The 20,614-nt window shown below is 46.2% G+C and overlaps 1 protein-coding gene across 6 annotated transcripts in view; it reads left to right on the top strand.

The window, feature by feature from the left end:
* The window catches only part of NUGGC (nuclear GTPase, germinal center associated), a 1,337,967-nt gene that overhangs the window by 441,060 nt on the left and 876,293 nt on the right, over nucleotides 1–20,614 (top strand). For all 6 annotated transcript variants that reach the window (XR_014961415.1, XM_085604518.1, XM_085604516.1 and 3 more), the window contains one exon: nucleotides 18,446–19,661. Coding sequence is in view for 5 of the 6 variants with exons in the window: in XM_085604518.1 (XP_085460644.1) it covers nucleotides 18,446–19,661 (1,216 nt within the window). In the remaining variant the exon portion in view is untranslated. The remainder of the gene's footprint in view (nucleotides 1–18,445; nucleotides 19,662–20,614) is intronic.

Here is a 20,614-nt window from a genome sequence, read left to right on the forward strand (position 1 = left end):
TGAGTTGGGGTGGCGGGCAGTTTGGAGTCCGAATGGCAGGGAGGCAGGGAGGGGGTTGGAGGGTAAGGGGGTACTTTTTCGTTTTTTTTTTTAGTATTTACGGTTCAAATTGAAAGTAATGTTTGCAATGCAGTACACACAGCCACTACAGAACACATGCTGCGCGTCGATTTTTCCGCGCTGTTCACTACCCTCGTTATCAAGCGCTCTAATGTCTGCTGCTTGTGAGGGGGCACCTGCGCCGAGTTACTCCACTCTGATACCGCCACTCTCCCTACTCACGTGGAACGTGCGTGGCTTGGGGGACAAAATTAAACGTGGCCTAGTCTTGCATAGTCTTAAGAGATGCGCTCCGGCGATTGTCCTATTACAGGAAACCCATCTGACTAGCACCACTAGTAAGGCAATGGACCAGTGGGGATACAAAATGGTGGCGCATTCAGAATTTACCTCCGGGTCTAGGGGAGTGGGCATTCTGGTGCAGAAGCAGTACCCATTAATTATTCACAAACATAAAACTGACAAATCCGGTAGGTTTGCGGCGATAGCCACCCAATGGGAGGGCCACCCCCTTAACATAGTCTCCGTTTATATTCCTCCCGCAATGCATGCTGCCGGCACTTAGTGAGTTTCTCCTCGACCTGCCGGAAGGGGACCTGCTCCTTGGCGGCGATTTTAATGCAGTTGTACACGAAGCACTTGATAGGCACCCTCAGCGAGCGGGTGGGACGGGAATGTCCCATTTCGGAGGCTTCGTTGAAGCCCTGGGGCTGTCGGACTTATGAAGGCTGCATCACCCAACAACAAAACCATACACGTATCAATCGGGGGTGCACAACAGTCTCACTAGGATTGACTACTTCCTGGGCTCCGCTAATTGCCTTCGCAATATAGACTGTGTTGAGATCAGACCCAGGGGTATCTCCGACCACTCCCCACTACTTATGAAGTACGACTGTTACCACCTCGCACGTCGCCGTATCCCTTCAATTCGTCCCGGTTAGCTCCAGGTCCCCGCGATCCATAAGACGCTTTCGAAGGCAACGGGCCTCTACTTTGCGGAAAATGCCCCCTCTGTTGCCTCACCAACGATTTTGTGGGAGGCATATGAAACGGTCCTCCGAGATCAGGCGCTCACTACCACAGCAGCGCATAAACTAGCACATCTGGCAGAGCTGCAGTCGCTCGAACAGGAGCTGAATTCGGCAGAGGAACGCCAGGCTCGGGACCCCTCCCCGGAGTCGGCCTCGGTCCTGAAGACCGCACAGACCAAATATAGGGCGCACCTCACAGAGTACACGAAGCAACAGTTGATAGCCACGCGGCACAAGATATATGACCTAGGTGATAGGACTGGGAAGCTCCTGGCGTGGCTTGACAGGCGGGAGGATGGAGCCAGGTGGATAGCGCAACTCAAATCGGAGGAAGGCCAGGTGCTGACGGAACCAAACGCGATAGTGGGCACTCTTGCGCGTCATTTCCAACTGGTTTACTCCTCCACCTCCTCCATGACAGAAGAGGAGGCGGGGACATATGTGCGGGATTTGGCGATACCCCGACTCACCCCTGAGGCGGCGAGTGTCTTGGAGGCTGACATCACAGTAGAGGAGGTACAAATGGCAATCGTTGCGCTGCAATCGGGTAAGGCGGTGGGACCGAATGGCATACCGGTCAAGCTCTATAAGCGAACAGCCAGAACGGTTGCCCCTCATTTGCTTAATATGTTTATAGATAGTCTCCGTATGGGCGAACTCCCACAGGACCAGCGGACAGCCACCATAGTGGCTATACTGAAACCCGGCAAACCTGCCTTGGAGTGTATCTCCTATCGTCCTATATCGCTGCTGAATGCGGAGGTGAAGGTCCTTGCGAAACTCTTGGCGTCCAGACTAACACCGCATTTACTGGACATTATACACCCAGACCAATCTGGTTTTATGCCCGGCAGGAGCACGGCCCTCAATTTGCGGCGATTACACGGCGTGTTGGCCCGAGTGGGGCAATTGCAGGAGCCAGCGGTGCTGCTCTTATTGGATGCGCGAATGGCATTTGATATGGTCGAGTGGCCCTTCCTCTTCGCAGTATTATCGCACTTGGGCTTTGGACCCAAATTTTGTGCCTGGGTCCGGCTTCTCTATACTAAACCAATGGCCCATGTGACCGTTAACGGGCACATGTCTGAAGACTTTCTCCTGACGCGTGGCACTCGTCAGGGATGCCCCCTGTCGCCCCTGCTCTTCGCCCTAGCGCTGGAGCCCTTGGCGGCTTGGATCCGCTGGGAGCCCCTGATTCGGGGACTTAAGTGGACAAATGACTGGGAAGACCGCATCTCCCTCTACGCGGATGATGTGCTGCTCTATCTGTCTTCCCCGAGGCGCTCAATCCTCGCACTACTTAACATTTGCAAAATCTGCGGGAGAGCGTCCGGCTATACTATCAACTGGTCAAAATCGGTAATGTATGTGCTGCGCGGCCCTTCTCCTCGGCTCCCCGTGGACTGCCCATTACAGACGGCGACGGGATCGTTTAAATATCTGGGTATCCACGTCACTGCAAACCCTGCGGACTTTCTGAAACTGAATCTGCAACCCCCACTGGACCGGCTCAAATGCGATGCGCTTCACTGGGGTGCGCTGCCGCTCACATTGCTGGGGAAAGCTGCCCTCTTTAAAATGATGGCCCTGCCTCGATTCGTATATATACTGGAAAACACACCGTGTCGCATACCGCCGGAATACTTCCGTGCAATAGCGGCGCAGGTGACTAACCTTATGTGGGCTGGCAGACCACCGCGTATAGCGCAGTCCAAATTAACCTGCAGCTGGTATGATGGAGGGATAGCACTTCCAGATATTCAGCTCTATTACTGGGCAGCGCAGCTAAAAGTAATTAATCAGTGGCTCCATGTTCCTCGTACAGACCCGGCATTCAAAGCAGATAGGGACCTACTGGGAGAGCGAGGTGTGTTGTCACCCCTGTATGATGGTAAACTGGCTCCTGCGCTCATCGGCCCCCTTAGGCAGACTGTTGCCATTTGGCATGCGGCGCAGGCCAAGTTAGGGTGGCGCGTGGTTTTGACCCAACTCACACCTCTGTGGGACACAAAACAGCTCGGGAAGCTCAGAAACAGCAGGGGCTTTCATACTTGGGACAATATTGGGATCTCTACGATTGGCGACATGTGGCACAGGGATGACATCATTGCATTTGAGCGTCTTCAGCAGCAATATGAGCTGGCGCCCTCCGAGTGATTCCGATACACACAAATCAAACACGCCTTGCTGGCGAGGTTGACACCTGGTGTGGCAGTACCGGAGGCGTCGACCCTGGAGGACCGGTTATTAACGGATTATATGCCTAAAAGGGCCACATCGCTTACATACCGCAAGCTGATCAACAACCTGTCAGACCCAATGGGCCCTCTCCGTGAGAAATGGTCCCGTGATGTGGGGGAATTTGATGACCCGGAGTGGCGGGAGGCGTTGGCTTCGCCGCGAGAGGCGGGTATACCGTCAAGGCTCTGGCTGGTACAGCTCCGTATTCTGCACCGCTCCTACCTACACCAGACACACTCTACACAGTATAGGTAGTGCACCACATCCATTCTGCTTGCGCGGCTGCGGGGAGGTGAGAGACTTCTTCCATACCATATGGGAATGCCCAGTACTCCAGGAGTACTGGAAGCAGGTGATGCGGACGCTGTCACAGTCAGGGGGAGTCTCGCTAGTACCAGAACCCAGACGCTGCCTGCTGAATATATGGGAGCCTAACGACCTCTCACGCCTGGCGCAGGGCTGGGCCATGCTAGGGATAATGATCGCCAAACGCAACATAGCTCGAAAATGGGGGACAGGGGAATTGCCGAGGCTCACCGCCTGGGGAGCGGACATGGACGAGGCCATGTTTGCTGAGAGGTCGGCCTTTGTTAGACGGGGCTGCCCTCGTAAATGGAGTAAAGTATGGGGGGCGTGGAATAAATTCAGAGGTGACATCTGTGACCCGCCCTCAGATCCAGACGATGATGCCTCAGACTCAGACTGATGCGGGGGGGCCCAGAGGTATGGGAGCGGGGTGGTGGATATTGAAGAGGTGCACTGTTGTGGAATTGTTATCTACAAACTTGTTTCTATCAGTTACTACTGAACTGCTCAGCATTGTGGAAAACTGCGTGTTCGACTGCTGTGATGTACTGCTGCTTATGCATAAAATAAAAACATGGTTAAAAAAAAAAAAAGGATGTGACGTCATCAGCAGTGCATTGCGGGGTCGCGAGTTATAGTTAGCTGAACTAACTATAATGGTGGAATTTCTATGGTTTTGTAAGAGTGAAATGTCCAGCTAACTATAACGTCACTGAAACCTATGGATTTTTCAGTGAATTTCTAAGGTTTTTTAAATGCTAATTTCTAACTATACCGTACCTAAAACCTATGGTTTTTTCAGTGAATATATATATATATATATTTAAAGCCAAATACTTTCATAGACCGCTTATATCTTTAACAAAATCGTTTGTTGTAAAAGTAGAGGGATGAAGGATAGAAAGACAGTGTAGCCCTATAGGCTGCCATTGAGTGAGTGTAAAAACAGTGTCTTTGCCATTAAAAACCCAGAGACCACCAGTATCCCATTATGCCTAGCAGGTATTTAGTCAAATAAAAAGCCATCTTTATTTGACAAGTATCCTGCCTGTGGGAGAAAGCAGGCCAAGTCAGACCCTCACCATTCTGCTGTCGTGTAGTTCATAGGAGTCCCCCCAGGATCTGCACGTTTTGGATGACCTAAACTGTGGGCTTGGTGTCTAAACCGATTCCAGACATCTCCCACAGGATGTCAGCCGTTAGACCAGCTAGCTCTACAGTGCCACTACCACCCCCTGTATTCTACAGTGGTGTAGGTAGTCTCTGGCAGCCACTGAACATGACAACTCTGATTCCTCAAGGATCGGGGAAAACCGTACAGTACGTTTCGCTCAGGCACTAGTGCTTGCTTTCTCTCAGAAAATACACAGGATGGGGATTTTTGACGTTTCAATAAGAATTTATTGGTCCAGCGATATCCTCATGTAAAACATATGTGCTGTGACAATCAGGAGACAGAAGCATACGAAAGAGTATAGTAAATAGTAGATACATTTCTACCATAGTGCTAATAAGATGAACATAAACAATTCAGATGAAAACAGTAGCACTTGCACATTCCTAAAATGCGCGACCTGAGTAATTTTGCAAAAATGTACCTAGCCTAACCTGGATGATTAGGTATATGTGTGTTATAGCTATATGTACCTGTAGCCAAGGAATCCCCAGGGATCAACCAGCCCCTCACCTGATGTTTGGCAATGAAGGACTCTGTCTCTGCTTTGAGGATGATAGCCAGCAAGGAATGTCTGACTGCTGCTTGTCAAAGATTCAGCATGCAGGATCCTGGTCTCAGCTTGAAAGGAATTCTCCCCTTAGTTGTAGGGGGGAGTGAAGATCTTTTATACTAAAGTGGTCACTCCAGGGCTTTTTCTAGGATCAATGTTTTTAAAACAACCATGGATGTTTTGAAAACAATCATAAATGTTTTGAAAACCATCACTGATGCTTTTCTACACTTGGGTGCTCATGTACATCTGGCTGTTGGCCAAGGAGGAAATAAAAAGTGGCGAGTCTTATACAGAATAATTCTGCCATGCCTGGGGACATGTTTATGTATGTCAGGTACAGGGATTATGATAGAATACTTTGAGCCTGCACTCAGAGGGCATCTTAGAGATGCCCCCTGAAAAATGACCAGCTCCATAATGGACAGCTGACTGGTTTGCCCCAGCCTGCCATACACAGACATGTTTCTGACCTCTTGAGGTGGCAGCCCTTGTGTTCTCGTGGGTCAGGAACAAAGGCTGCATGGGGTACAGGTGCTTCTCACCTGCACCCAAGCAGGAACATCATTCAGGGTGGTGAGCCTCAAAGGCATCCTGCCCCTTGTGATGCTAGCCAGAGCCTCTCTAGCTAGTGGAGATGCCTTCCCCCTGACCAAGCCTCAGTTTTGGCGGCAAGGTCGGCAGGTAAATTAGTCAGGAGAGGTGTGTCCTCCATATTGGATGGAAGGGATTTTGCCGCCAGTCAGGTTACGAAATGCCCCTTCCCAAAGGTAGGGGAAATATGAAGGGTGTAGTCACCCTAAAAGGTAAGAAGTCCATTGGCTGCTACCTACCAGTACCTGCAACGACCTAAATTCAGTATTTAGGGGCACCCCCTGAACCTTGATCCTCGGATTCCTGCGACCTACGAAGAAGACGCTTTTCAGCCAAGTCTGACGACTACTTCTGATTTGGCCCCAGCCCTACCAGTCTGTCTTCCACTGAAAGACCCTGCAAAGAAGACCACGCTTGTCCTGCAGCCTGCGACTTCTAGAAACTCAAGGAAGACTGCCACCCTTAAAAAAACAGATCTCCTGAGGACAGCGGCCCTGTCCAGAAGAAACAAACTACAAGGACTCCAGATCCAGCTGGATCAGTGTCTCCTGCCACTCTGCACCCTACGCCCACAGCCCGATTCAGAGTGGCCCACCTGTCCAGTGAAGTCTCCCCAGTGATCCTAACCTCCAATCCAGGGGTGGTTGATCTCTCCTGGACTCCACGATGACATCTGCAACCTCATCACGAAGGGTCCCACTGCCCGCGAATGGCTATGTTAAAGAAGTTCCAATGTCCAAAGGCACCCCCACATCCACATCCCCCTCGACTTTAGGGCTCCCTGCCGACGGTGTTCAAGCGTCCACCAACACTTCTATTTACCTGACCAGCTGTTGGTCACCTTCATCCGGCCTCCGGATCTGATCCTGCAACTTCTTTGTGCAAATGAGATACCCCTTTCGCTTGCATTTGGCGGCGAAACCTGATTTGCACCCTGCACCCGGCTGCCCATGTGCTGCTGTGTATGGTTGGTGCTGCCTTGTGCCCCCACCTAACCTCCTGTCCATGCTTAAATCCCTGGGGCCTGTGTCCTGAAACTGCGGGTACCTACCTGCAACCAGCACCTCTGTGGATGCCCCCAGTCTCCATTGACTAACATTGGGCCCATTGACCTCTGCACTGCCCACTGCCACTGGTGGTGCAGTACCTACCTTGATCTGATCCTTGGCCAGTGTTGGTCTAACCCCATGAAGACTGGATGTGTAAGTATAATACTTACCTGTAAATGTACATAACTTTTCGTCCCATAGGACTACATTGCATCTCTTGGTATTGCACTAAGCGTCTAACCTTCACATTGCTAATTTACTGCTACCTTTGATATGACACTGCAAAGTATATTCAGTATCACTGTAAAGTATTTCTATTGCTTTTACCAACACATTTTTCGAGGCATGTGAGCTGTAGATCACATCCTTTGCTTAAGTCTGCCATCTAGTGTTGGGTCCGGATGTTTGCACTTTGTTTTGCTTCGAAGAAGTCTTTTCCAGTCACGAGGTAGGTGACTCCTCCTGTTGGTGATAGTGCACATGGCCATCAACTTCTTTGTTAGATTGTTTTTTTCTGCCATCGGGTTTGGACTTGAATTGCTGTGCTCTGGTTTGACACCTTTCTCGGGTTTCCCTCGGTGCGCAATCCACTACACTCGACGGTATTGTTTCTTGATCGCGTTTCCCATTCTCTGCGTATCGTTCAAGAAATCTTCGAACAGAAAACTCGTGGCCGGCCGTTGGGCCTACCTTTGTCGGGTCAGCTCGCACTCGATGAAACGGACTCCATTTGAATTCTGTCCCGGGTCTCGCGCAAAGTATCCGCCCACCGACTTGCACAAAGTGTGCAACGTGTCTGTCCCCAGAACACAACGAACAAGACTGCAGCGTGTGCCGATCTTTTTGATTAAAGAAGACACTCCGTGATCTTCGGGCTCGACGTCACGAAATGTGCCAACAAGGCGGCTCTGCTCCCAATCTCTTTGGAGAATATTCCAATCACGAAATCTTCGACACAGAAGGAGCCGAAGAAGAGTAAGAACACATTTCCCTGTCCAAAGACGACTCCAACATTGAAGAAGACGTTTCGCAGGGTCAGCGTATCGTGAGTAATGATACTCCCCTGCCCCGACTCATGTCCAAGAAAAAGGCTCCGGTCCCTCCTCTGCCTTTGGGCCAAGGTCAGCACAGAGAACATGTTTCCAAAGCCCTGCCTTCGGGCTCTTCACCGAAACACCAATCAATGCCTTCTGGCTCGGGATCGGGTCGGCCCCATTCGGGCACCGAACCAAAACCTTCAGCACCGAAATCCAAATAAGTCTTTGTTGACATTCCTTTGATACTGAAACCCAAGTCTTCGGATCTGAAAACCTCAGCGCTGAAACCTTCTGCGCCGAAAACATAGGCACCGAAAGACAAAACAGCACCTCCCCCATCGAAGGAGTCTCATTTCGACATCCCACCTTCCAACACGGATCCGAAACAGAAATAACTTTTCATTAACCCCTAAACTGGTCACATTCATGAAAAATTGCCAGCTTAATGGAAACCAGAGACGGAGGAAGCTTACCACTTTACCCTTAAAAAGGAAAAAATGTTGGTACTAATCCTTCTCTTCCTCCTCTTGAACCCCCCTCCCCACTTGATCCTAATCTAATCATTACTCCTACGCATTCACCACAGTCACCTGATCACCTGGATGACGGGGATGAGGATGCACCAGATGACAATATTCCCAATACATGGGATGATTACAATACAGGTCCTAACACTGACACTGACACAGATCTATACCCTACAAAACCCTCTCCACCTAACGACAATTTAGGCTACATAGAATTTAACAGGGCTGCTCAATATCACAGGATTCAGCTTCAAAAGGAGCCTCTTGAAGAGGATTTTCTTTTTGAGACATTAAGTTCTTCTCAAAGAGCAACTCATACACTACCCATGCTTAAGGACATGCTTAAGCATGCAGACTATATTTTTAAGTAACCGGTGCGTACAAGAATACTAACACCACGGGTCGTTAAAAAATACACACCTGCACCTTCAGACCCTGTATACATTAAAGGATATGTTCCCCTTGAACTCACTAGTGGTTTTCAACGCTTGTAAGAAAGCAAAGTCTTAAACAACGAGAGGCCCCTCCTCCTGACAAGGATTCCAAGCTTCTAGATGCCTCTGGCAATCTGTTGAGTTGTCTTTGTTCTTTCCTCAATCAGATTCAGTGGCAGAACGAGCTCTACACACCTTAGATGTTAAACAAGCTTTACTCTATTACATAGAAAGGACTAAACCTTTTAGGAAAACTAAACAACTTTGTTGCTTTTGCTCCAACACACAAAGGCAATCCCATTTATAAATCAGGTATTGCCAGGTGGATAGTTCAATGCATTCAAACATGCTATGCAAGAGCAAAGAGCTCTTTACCAATTTCCCCTAGAGCTCATTCAACTCGCAAACTAGGGGCTTCTACAGCTTTTTTAGGAAACATTCCCATATCTGACGTCTGTAAAGCTGCAACATGGTCTACACCTCACACATTTACAAAGCACTATTGTGTGGATGTGTTAGCCAGACAACAAGCGAATGTAGGCCAGCAAGTGCTAAACAGCTACAGGCTAACCACCGCTTGGGAGATAACTTCTGTATAGTCTATGCAAAGCATGTGATCTTCTGCTCACATGCCTTGAACGCAAAATACTACTTACCCAGGATGCATCTGTTCTTGGCATGTAGCGCTGTAGATTCACATGCACCCAGCCGCCTCCCCTGGTACCTATTCCAGTAATATCTTACTTAGATACATACGCACGGACATCTCTATTCTACTCTTACTAACTCCATTCTCACCCTCTGCGGGAAAACAATCTAACAATGGAGTTGATGCCCATGTGCACCATCCCCGAAAGGAGGAGTCACCTACCTCGTGACTGGAAAATACTTCTTTGAAGCAAAACAAAGTGCAAACATCCGGACCCAACACTAGATGGCAGACTTATGCAAAGCATGTGAATATACAGCTCTACATGCCAAGAACATATGCATACTGGATAAGTAGCATTTTCCTTACTGTACCTGAAAAGTATTGCTATTTCAAAACTGATACTTACCTGCAACTGAGTTTCTCTTGGTTCTAGAAATAAAAGTAACTAAGAAATATTTTTATACAAAACAATTGGTTTTGGATTCAGTCTTGGAGTGTGTATAATTATTTCTTGCCTGAGTTTGTAAAATAAATGCTTAACACAGCCCTCTGATAAGCCTAACTTCTCAACCACAAAAGAGAGTAATGCTTTATCTACTTTAACCTCTGGGGATCCACTGGACTCTGTGGACACTACACCTTACTTGAGCTTCCTACAAAGTCCCCCCGTGATATCAAAGTTTCCCCATGGATATTACAAGTGTGTAGGGAAGCCATGACGAGTACATGGGATGGACACTTGTGATTGTGAGTTCCCCAGCTACATGATGGCTTCACTGTTACCCCCAAGGTGTTTGGTACCAAACACCTTGTCTTAATAAACTCACACTTTATTAATAAATGCACGCAGAGGGCAGCTTAATGGTCCCCCCAGAAAAACTACCGACTACTAGTGTGTTGACTGACTGGTCTCGACCACCAAGGCACCGTAGACAGCTTTCTGACCTCCTTAGGTGAAGGCCTACACTCTTGGAGGTCAGGAACAAAGCCTGCTCTGGGCGGAGTTGTTCACACCTCCTCCAATTAGGGAGGGCAGCTTCAAAGCCCTGCTGCCTTAGCTAAGCGACCCCGGGCCTCTCCAGAGAGTTGAGGTGCCCACCCCAATGACCCCTATTTTTGGTATCTAGACAGGCTGGAAAATTAGTTGGAATAGGAGGTGTGCCCACATTCAACCAGCACCACCCCTAGGGCGTGCCAGCTGCTGTGGGCCCCTCTTTTTCAGATTCCTCCATGTTGTTTTGAACGGAATTATCCTTCTAGGGTGCAGGGTATGTCCACTTCCCACAGGAAGCTGTCATATAGAGGGTGTAGCTACCCTAAGGGAGGTAGCCTATTGGCTACTACAGGTCACTTCTCATAAGCTCCTCTAAATTGAGTATTTAGCTTGCACCCCTGACCCCAAGCACTCATATTCAACGAATCAACAGAAAAAGGATGAAGTCACTGCCTGGTGAGAACTGCAGCAGAACTCTAGACTTAGGCAAGCAACGCAGCTGTCTTCAGTCCTTTCTCGACAATTGCGACAGAGGGACTCATCCTATGAGTCGGAGAACTACCAAAGCTTTCAGTAGCCTGCCAGCACTTTTGCAAACACTGAAAGTCTCCCTTGAAGTAGAGGAGGTACTTCCCAGCAGTCTGCAGGCACTGACAAGCAGTGTGTGCTCCACTGCCTTGCAGCTCCCAGGCCAGACAGATACCACAGACGACCAGGAGAAGGTACTTGTGCTCTGGAAAGTCAGATCTGTCTGCCCACTGAGTCTGAAGACACCAGGACTGACAGGAGCCGTGCAGCACCAACCCTCGGTCTACCGGATGTCGTGCATCAAACGACCACAGTGAGTGTCCAGTCCGGATTCTCACTGCACCAGGACCAAGCAGCCGTCGAGGGACATCCGCATGACTGAGACCCACTTTGAGAGTGGCCAAGCTGCTTTGATTTTGCCCCTGCCAGTTGTTTGTTCCTGACCGCATGGTGCATCTTTGTACACCAGCCCAGCCGAACCGGCTCTACCACCGTGCTCCGAGATCCCTTGTGACCTTGATCCCCCGTTTGGGAGCTCTCCGACTTGTCTGCAAGTCCCCCTGTGAAGCCTCTTTCCAAGTGCCCCCCCCCTTCTCCGTAGCAAGCCAGCTACCAGCCTCACCTGCACCTTGCTCCTGGTAGAACCCGGGCAGTTCCCGAAGAAAGACTGGTAGTACTTTGAACCTTGGCCCACTACTATTCTGATCCCAGAAGGTGAACCCCTGAAACGGACTGTACCTACCTTTAAGCATCTTTGACTTTTCCTCCCATAGGATTGCATTGTGCGTAAAAGCGCACATGTTTGAACTTTTTACTTACCTGTGAATATTTATATCAATAACTGTATTTACCTTTTTTGTACGAAGTTTTTGAGTTTGAAACATATATAAAAGAAGTGTTATTTTTCTAAATTGGATTTATTTTTCATGTGCGTCTCATTTATTGCCTTTTTGAGCCCAACAAATGCTTACATCTATCCTCTGATAAGCCATACTGCTCATCCACAATACCACAAAAGCGAGCATTGGTATTATCTACTTTAACCTCTGTAAACCAATTGGAGACCCACTGGACTCTCTGCACAGTGTACTTCATTTTAGTTCATTATATAGAGAGCCAGCTACCTACAATGTACCTTCCTAAGACTCATGTTCCTTACAAATGACAACACTTCAGGAAGTTTTCCAGGCATACCCAGATGGGAAGCGAGAAACTGTGCCCTTATGGCACAGAAGACCGACGCAAGGCGCAGTCTGAAGGTGGTACATCAGGAGAGCGAGTAGAGGGCCAGTCCTCTAACATGGCTTTACCACCTTCCTCGGAGGACCCAAGGCGTAGAAGGTCCAAAACGAGCGGTACAGCCCACAAATGGCATTGTTCCAAGTCGACGTCGAGACAAAGTACAGCATCAGCTTGCTCTCTGTCCAGGGCTAGGTCGACATCGAGACTCGGTAGGTCGACGTCGAAGGTGACTAAGCCATAGAGACACAGAAGGAGTTTGATGTCAAGGATAATTTAATGTTGTGAACACCGAGGAATGCAGAAAGAAGTAAACTGATGTGTTGATGTTGAGACGCAGGAGAATGTCGATATCGAGATCTCCTGACTCTGAATACTTAAGAGTGTATTCTTCTTCTCCGATAGTGCTGCCAGACTCTCCTACTCTTCCGCCGCCTCCACCACCGCCTCCTACACCACTTACACTGGCGTCAGTTCCTCCACCTGTGGCAGCCCCTCTTCCGAGGCCTAGAATGTCTCCAAGACGATCGCTTTCAAGAACTTGTTATCATTTGTGCCTCTCCAGACATCACCACAGGTTTCCAGTGCTCTTCGTCTCAACCATCCTCCAGACGCTGTTATCATAATCATGATTCTAGATCTAGATCAAGATAATGTACAAAGTCTAGACACCATTCCTGCTACTCCACCTCCTCTTCCAGCGCAGGAAGATATTGTTGGACTCTTCACAACCACCGGTTTCTCCAGTGGATGATGTCTCTACCATCCAGAAGGTCCTGGTGGGAGGGGTTGCGAAATTAAATTTCCCAATGTCTTTTCCAACACCATCCACATTGGTCATAGTAAAGACGCTTCACCACTGATCGGCATCAAGGCCGCTCCTTCCTGTGGTTCCGGGACTGTTAGAACCAGCGATGCAGTTGCTTCAGCTAAATCTGCTCCGTCGAGACTACTGTAGAAATACAGACCTCCAGAATAGGATCTGTTCTGTCTCCACTTTGACCCACCCCTGTATTCTGTGGTCATCTTAGCTGCTAAGAAACATCATTCTACAACTCCTTTTACTGTACCACCAGACAAGGATAGTAAGAAGCTGGTTTCAGTGGGCTGCAAGGTATGCGATACAGCTGCTACCACCATAAAGGCAACAAGTGGATCAGCTTTTCTGGGCAGGTACAACTGGGCCTTATAGGATTCTTTACAGAAATTTGCAGCCGACGTCCCCAAATACAAAAGGGAGGACTTCCTTGAGGTTGTCAACCAGAAGATGATGGTCTCCAACCAAATCAGTGCTGCAGCAGATTCATCCTTGATAGTGGCACACAAGTACTGTCAGCGGATGGCCTTACTCAGACATTGATGGCTACTGTCCCATGGCCCTCAAGCATGAATTACCGCAACGGATCTTTAATCTGTCATTCTCTGGATCCACACTGTATGGCAGTCACACAGACGACGAGATTGCCCGAATGAAGTCGGAAATGGCGACCCTCAAGACATTTGGCCTCGAAAAACCCAAAAAATACGCAGGCCCTACCAACTCCGTTTGTTCCGTCAGAGGGTCAAAACCTCTCACTGGTACTAAGGTCGGCAGCAGTCCCAACAGTTGAGGCCTTACCAGCAACAAACAGCAGCTTCAGCCTAGAGGGATATCCACTTCCCAGCCTGCTCAGGGGGGGAAAGCCTATCGCAGACTCAAAGGAGGTATTTCACATTTTCTTACAGTGGCAATCCATCACAAAAGACGCCAGGATAATAAATATTGTTTGGTATGGGTATCGTCTCAGGTTCACCAGTCCTCCGCCAAATATACCACCAAAACCACCCAGTCACCATCTATGGATGCTTCGCTTGGAAGTTAGCATTCTTCTTCAGAAGTAATATGATGGACACTGTTCCTCCTAAATATCAAATCAAAGGGGAGAGGAGAGTAGAGGGACTCCACAAATCTATCAAATAACCAAAAAGAAGGAAATAACTAACGTCTTGCTAGGACTGAAAGTAAAGAAAAGCTTTTTCTTTCAAATAACCCTCACCCACTCAGGTTTCCCCTTGGTCAGTTTGAGCCTCTGAGAAGATGTTCTACTGCACGCCTTCAGGACAAGAAGGAATTTCCAGAGCTCTGCTCATTTTCTCTTAAGATTTCTAAAATCATCTTATTTGGGATTCAGGTACCGCCTCCTTTCTTCAAGTGACTGGGAGGTTGATGCCTACATTTGCCTCATATATTCTCCTGTCATCATGGCTGAATCCTCCACCTTTTGTCAGGTCTTGTGGGGTAAAGAAATCTTTATTGACAGGCCCCACACTAAATGCATGTATTTCCTTCACAAGGCAATAATTGCATGCATCAAAAGACTGAGAACTGTGGTACATTTAGTGGAAATACTCCAAATGACAGGGAAGGCCCCATCCTCAGAGCCCTGAATGCTAAAGCTCCTGGCACATATCCAATCAGAAGTGTTGATTCTACATTTAGAAATGCTTAATAGCCATGGAAGCTAATTATTCTGCAGCGCTGCAGACGATCACTGCTTAACAGTCCTCTAAGTCTACCTTGAAGGATTCAACGTCCCTGCTCTCCCGGCTCAAAAGCTCAAAAAACCAAAGAAAATTCCTCATTGAAGGTGGTTCCTACCCATGCAAAGCCTATGGGAAAAATAACTATCATTGTCCGCCTTACTGCCCAAGTAAAAAGGCACACTTTTGTTGGTGAAATTGCCATAACTGACTACTACAGCGATGAGAACTTTGTCAATGATCTCTCTGTCCATGGACACACCTTTCACAACCAAGGTATTAACCTCCTTGGAAAGTTACTATTCTGGCAAACGTCCACAGCTAAACCTCATCCAGCGAGAACCTCATCACCATAGACGAGAGACTCCGTTAACAAAAGCTGCAATGCAGTTGATGAAACAGTCTACCAAATTACTGTCGAAGATTATATCAGCTGTGCCTATTTGTCTATCAGAACAGCTTTTTCATTGCCACTGGTGACCACATCGTCAACAGTATTTTCCACATCAGAGACCACTGCATTAACTATGTCTTTTCCACAGAAGCCCATTGCATCTGCAGATTTCTTCCATCAGAATCAACTGAACCACCATCATAATTGTTGGATGTCTCTTCATCCTCTCAGAGAGATTCAGAAGAAGAAAGTGATGATAGAAATCACATTTGTTTGTTTGAGGAACGGCTTCATTCTGCTACGTTCTCCTAAGCAGAAGATCCTCATTACCGTGATATAGATGATGTGTCCGGTTATTGTGATGAGCTTGATTATCAGAAATGTCTGTAATATGGTGGGCCTGGTGGGCCTGAATCGTTCAGGGGCCTCTAAGATTTCCACAACCTCATAAGGTTCAAGTTCAGTTGGGCTTTTTAGATGCAATGAAGCAAATGATAAAAAGAACTTCAGTGACAGAATGCCACCACCTTCTCCATCATCTTCTCCTACCACCCCAGCTGCTGTTCATGCACTCTTCTCATGCCAAAGAGAATAAGCAACACTTTCGAATATTTTGATAACCACAGTAGCAGTTTTCACAAGGAGGTGCTTAAATGGTCTTAGTAAAGCAGCAACCATGATCTGTACTCATACCTTTGCCAAACACTACAATTTAGATATACAATCAAAGACTAAAACAACATTTGGACAAGCAACCCTAAGCAGCTTGTTTTAATGTGGGCCTTTTTTACGCCTATTATATATTTTTGTACATTAACTGTTCTAGTAACTCCGTTCAAGCATTGGAATCTATGAAAGATCCGATTCTGACAAAGAAGGTTACTTACTTGTAATTGCAGTTCTACAGCTTTGTCGTCTATTATAGATTCACTTGTGCCCACCCTCCTCCTCGCTCAAGAAGCTTTTGATAAGGATTCATCCGAGCTCTGAAAGCTTGGCAGTGCCCCTGCACCTCACTGGCTGAACTATGGGCCATAAAATGAGAAAGATGAGCTGATGGTAGTCTGTGAATGTTTGCCCATTTGTTTTTGTGCCAGTTGCTGTATTGAAATACTGCTATGTTAACATTGACTACCAGAGGTTTCCAGCCTTGTGTCGGGCAATATTTAAAACAAGTAAATCTATTAAAGATACCAATGCAGAAGCACTGTATTTACAGGTAAGTAAGATGTTTTTCCAACTCAGACTACATGACATGTCATCTGCGGTAATAGCTTAAATTCGCTTTACTGTTTTCTTTAGTGATGAGAGTACTTTTAGAAATTTTTACCAGGATTTTAGTACTTAGCAGGAACTACCTTAGGTAAGGTATCTGTGTGGTGGCAGTCTGGTGAAAGTCCCATTGCCAACATAGTCATTTCTATTCTTAAGTCCTATGACATTAGAGAAGCTCAACCAGCTCTTAAAACGATATGTTAGTAAGTTAGATCTACTAGTGAAAAAGAGCGATGTGTAGCTTTTAAAGTGCATGTGCCATGGCAGACATGTATAAGACATTTACTTCTCGCAAATCTCCAGCGGCTGGCCCAATCTGATCTTAACTCTGATCATAACCCTAACTTTGAGTTAACATTTACACCACCTCTTACTGTACCCCCTAATCGTATCGAACTTTCGCTAGATCCCATAATCTAATCCGTACCCAAACCCGTTACCTTTGCACCAACTCTTAAACTATATTTTAAACGTTCACTTACTGTAACCCAACACCTAATCCTAACCCTACCTCCATCTCTTGTCCTACCCCTTACTCTCACACAACAACTGAAACACAAACCCTAATCCTAAATTATTACATCTTTCCTTGCCCCTTCCCTTTCACCTCCCTTTTCCCTAACCCATTGCTCCTAAATCCATTTTCCCCTACACCATTCTTTTCACCGACTACACCTTTTATACAAGCAATTATCTAATTTGCCTATACTTTCCTATACTTTCCAAGTTATGTTTGGAAATTTTATAAAATAAATGATCCTTGCTGGTTTTTTACCCAACTTTTTTGTAAACAAATCTTGTTTTTAATGCATAACCTAAAGATTTCCCTGTGATCGCTTTACGTGAGACATAGTCAACGATATGACAGTTCTCTCTTTTAGCATCTATGACCTTTGATATCAAATTCCCAACATCTTGCGAACGACGAGCATAAAAGAAAGATACAAGAAATATAGTTATGGCAATTATATTGTTATTAGTATTTGCTCTTCACATCATCCATACAACCGTCCCCTGGTTTCAAGCAGTCATGTCAGGAATGGTCACTTTCACACGAGTAATGTAGAGAACCTGGAGCATTAAGGGCTGTGCTTGATCATGGTCTATTCTTTGGGCATTAAAATAGCAGATTTTTAAAAGACACGCTTTCTTTAGGAAGGGTTAGTATTTAAGAGTACTAATATCACCGTACACAACAGTTTTTCACTCCTATCTGTTTCCTTAGTTAATATCTCAAATAGTAAGTGCAAGTTGAAGACAAGTAAGACCAAAGCTAATAAACAGTCCTTGTTTAAAACTTGGAAATATGAGACAGGGCGGTGAGTCTGAAAATTAAAATATATTAAAAAAAATTATTCTCGAGCGGTAGTGTGCTGAGTTTGTTACATCTTCAAGCTGAAGTGGATAAAATAAAAAATAAACGTCAAAACGACAAATGTAGGTCAAAAGTAAACCTGAGAATGCATTAATTAAACTTGGGACTACGAAAGCAGGAATTGAGGCCCAGCGGTGCTTGCATGTGGTTGCTTTTTATGTGTGTTTACTTAAAAGTATTTTTTTTAACATGGGTATGTCTGTAAAAAATGGTAGAACCTACTTCCACAGAGTCATTGATAGGTAATTGTACGTGGCTTGTAGCTCCAATTTGATTAGATGGCCTCACTCGTCCAGGTTGAATTGTAATCACTTTTGGCAGTTTGCAAATGTTTTGCAGTCGGAGAACCTTCAACACACACTGATGTGATGGGCTATGTTGGCAGTGAGTAAAATCCTTTTAACCATCGGATATCATTGTCTGTTTCCTGAAAGTAATACACTTTATCTATTTCCTCAGATGAAGTCTGTGATGAAGAAGATCGGAATTTTCTCCTCCAAGAAAAAGTTTGTTACCTCAAGGGGAGAGCTGTTTCTTCCACAACACATTTGAAGAGGAAAGCACCCGGAGATTTTGGAAACTCTACTTCCTTGTTAATTAAAAGCCAACGCAATAATGTCATTGTAATTTCCTCTGATTCTGAAGATGAGAAAACTGTTCTGCCTTCACCAAAGGTGAAACCTGGCTTGTCAATGAAGAGGTTGAAAAGTTGTCACATTCTTGGCAACAGTGGTTCATCTACCAGCAGTGTGCCTCATACTGGAAAGAAACATTGCAGCGCTTCGTGCAGTGGAAGCATGATGATGGATGCTCCTAAATCAAGCTACTCTCCCATTGTGATTGACAGCAGTGAAGAAGAACAGTCTGTGAAAATGGAATTCAAGGATGAACATGACGATTATGGGGATACATCAGGAGGTGGATTTGGGTGGCAAGGACATACAGACTTGCGTAACAGGGAAGATGTACTCCTGTCACAGAGGGCGTCCAATAGTCCATCAGAAGAGAGACAGACAAGAGAAACTGAACATCAAGCATTCTTCAATATGAAGGTGACAAGCTCAAGTGGTTGTAGACTATCCTCAATTGAAGAGCATATTAAAGAAAATGTTGATTTGAACCCAAGAGTGTGGGATTGTTCTGCTCCTCATTCCCCAATTATTCCAGTTTTGTCAAATATAAATTCTGATAAAGACTCTGCACAACGTGAGCCCTCCTCTGCTCCGCCATTGCACGTGGAAGATCTTATGAACCGTAAACTTCCAGAAAATGTGCTTCTTCCACGTATGTTTGACGATGACTCTGAGTTCAGTCAGCCTGAAATGGATCTGGAGCGAGTATACTCTTCAGATGAGGAAAATTCTGCTGGTCACCAGGACCTGGTTTCTAAAGGTCAAATGGGTTTGGATCATGCTGAAGACCTTTCTCTTCAAAGGCCTCTTGGTGAGCTTCCAAAATGTGATCACATTAGCAATTCTGGTACTATCAGCGATACTCCTCCTTCAGGCCCAGTGCACCAATTAGTCTTCAGAGAGTGGGCAGTACAGAGAGACTGGGCTTTTTCGGAAAATGATCTTGAGTTTGAATTAAAAGAATGCCATGCTGTTCTTCATGAGATGGAACAGGTTCTCCTCGATGTCCACGGTGTGGAAGATGGGCTCATGAAGCAGTGGCGGTAGGTTGATTTGTTTTATTTTTTTCACATGCATATTACCATTCTTTTTCTATCTTTGAAATACAAATTCTAGCAGCCTGTCAGGTGTTTTTTCCCAAATCTAACACACACTTTGATTTAGCTTCTTTAGCTCATTAGTTTACTTAAAATGTGTTAAATAAGCTTTGTTTATTGTGGCATGGGGAGACACCACCTCTTTACACTTACATTTGGCCAAAACCGAGATGTTCCTTTTTGGAGTAAATCTGTCTCTTCTTGAAATGACTCATTCTGGCTGACCGTGTGGGCCCTTTTGGACTCCTATTGATTCTTCTTTAATCTGGGGTTAATTTTGATTTTCTTTTCTTTTTCTTTGAATTTTGAGTAAAGGGCAAAGACAAAGTTCAGATGATGACTATTTCTTTCCTTGACTATTGTAACTGTTTCTTAGTCGTTCTCTCTTACTACTGCCATAAGTTCAGCTGCTGCTCTCCTGATCCTCTGAGTCAGAAAAGCATCACATTATTACCCATCTCAACTCTTCACTTTACCGGTTGGTGCAGAAGGGCCGCCCATTTAAAGCACTTGACCTTGGCCACTGCTTAGTTCATCATGTCATACTCTCACTATCTAAAAAAGGTGTTTTATTCTGCATGTGTCTAACTGAACTCTTCATTCCTCTGGAGTTCGTTGACTACAATGTCCAGATTTTGCTTCAGTAGATTTGGCAGGTGGGCCTTTTTAGTAATCCCTTTCAGTGCTCAGAACTGTTTGCTTTGTTTGAGGATACTGAGGAAGACGGCCACATTTTGAAAATGCCAGGATACCTGGTTTCCAGATATTCACGCACGTGATACATTTTAAATAAAATACTATTGCCTAATACCTTGTTCTATACCAACATTGTATCTCCAATAAAACATCCTAGAATCTTCATTGATCTTCATAATAATTGAATTTACCTGTTCACTTCT

The sequence above is a fragment of the Triturus cristatus genome, chromosome 5_1, assembly GCF_964204655.1.
Source record: "Triturus cristatus chromosome 5_1, aTriCri1.1, whole genome shotgun sequence".
In the NCBI taxonomy this organism is placed as follows: Eukaryota; Metazoa; Chordata; class Amphibia; order Caudata; family Salamandridae; genus Triturus; species Triturus cristatus.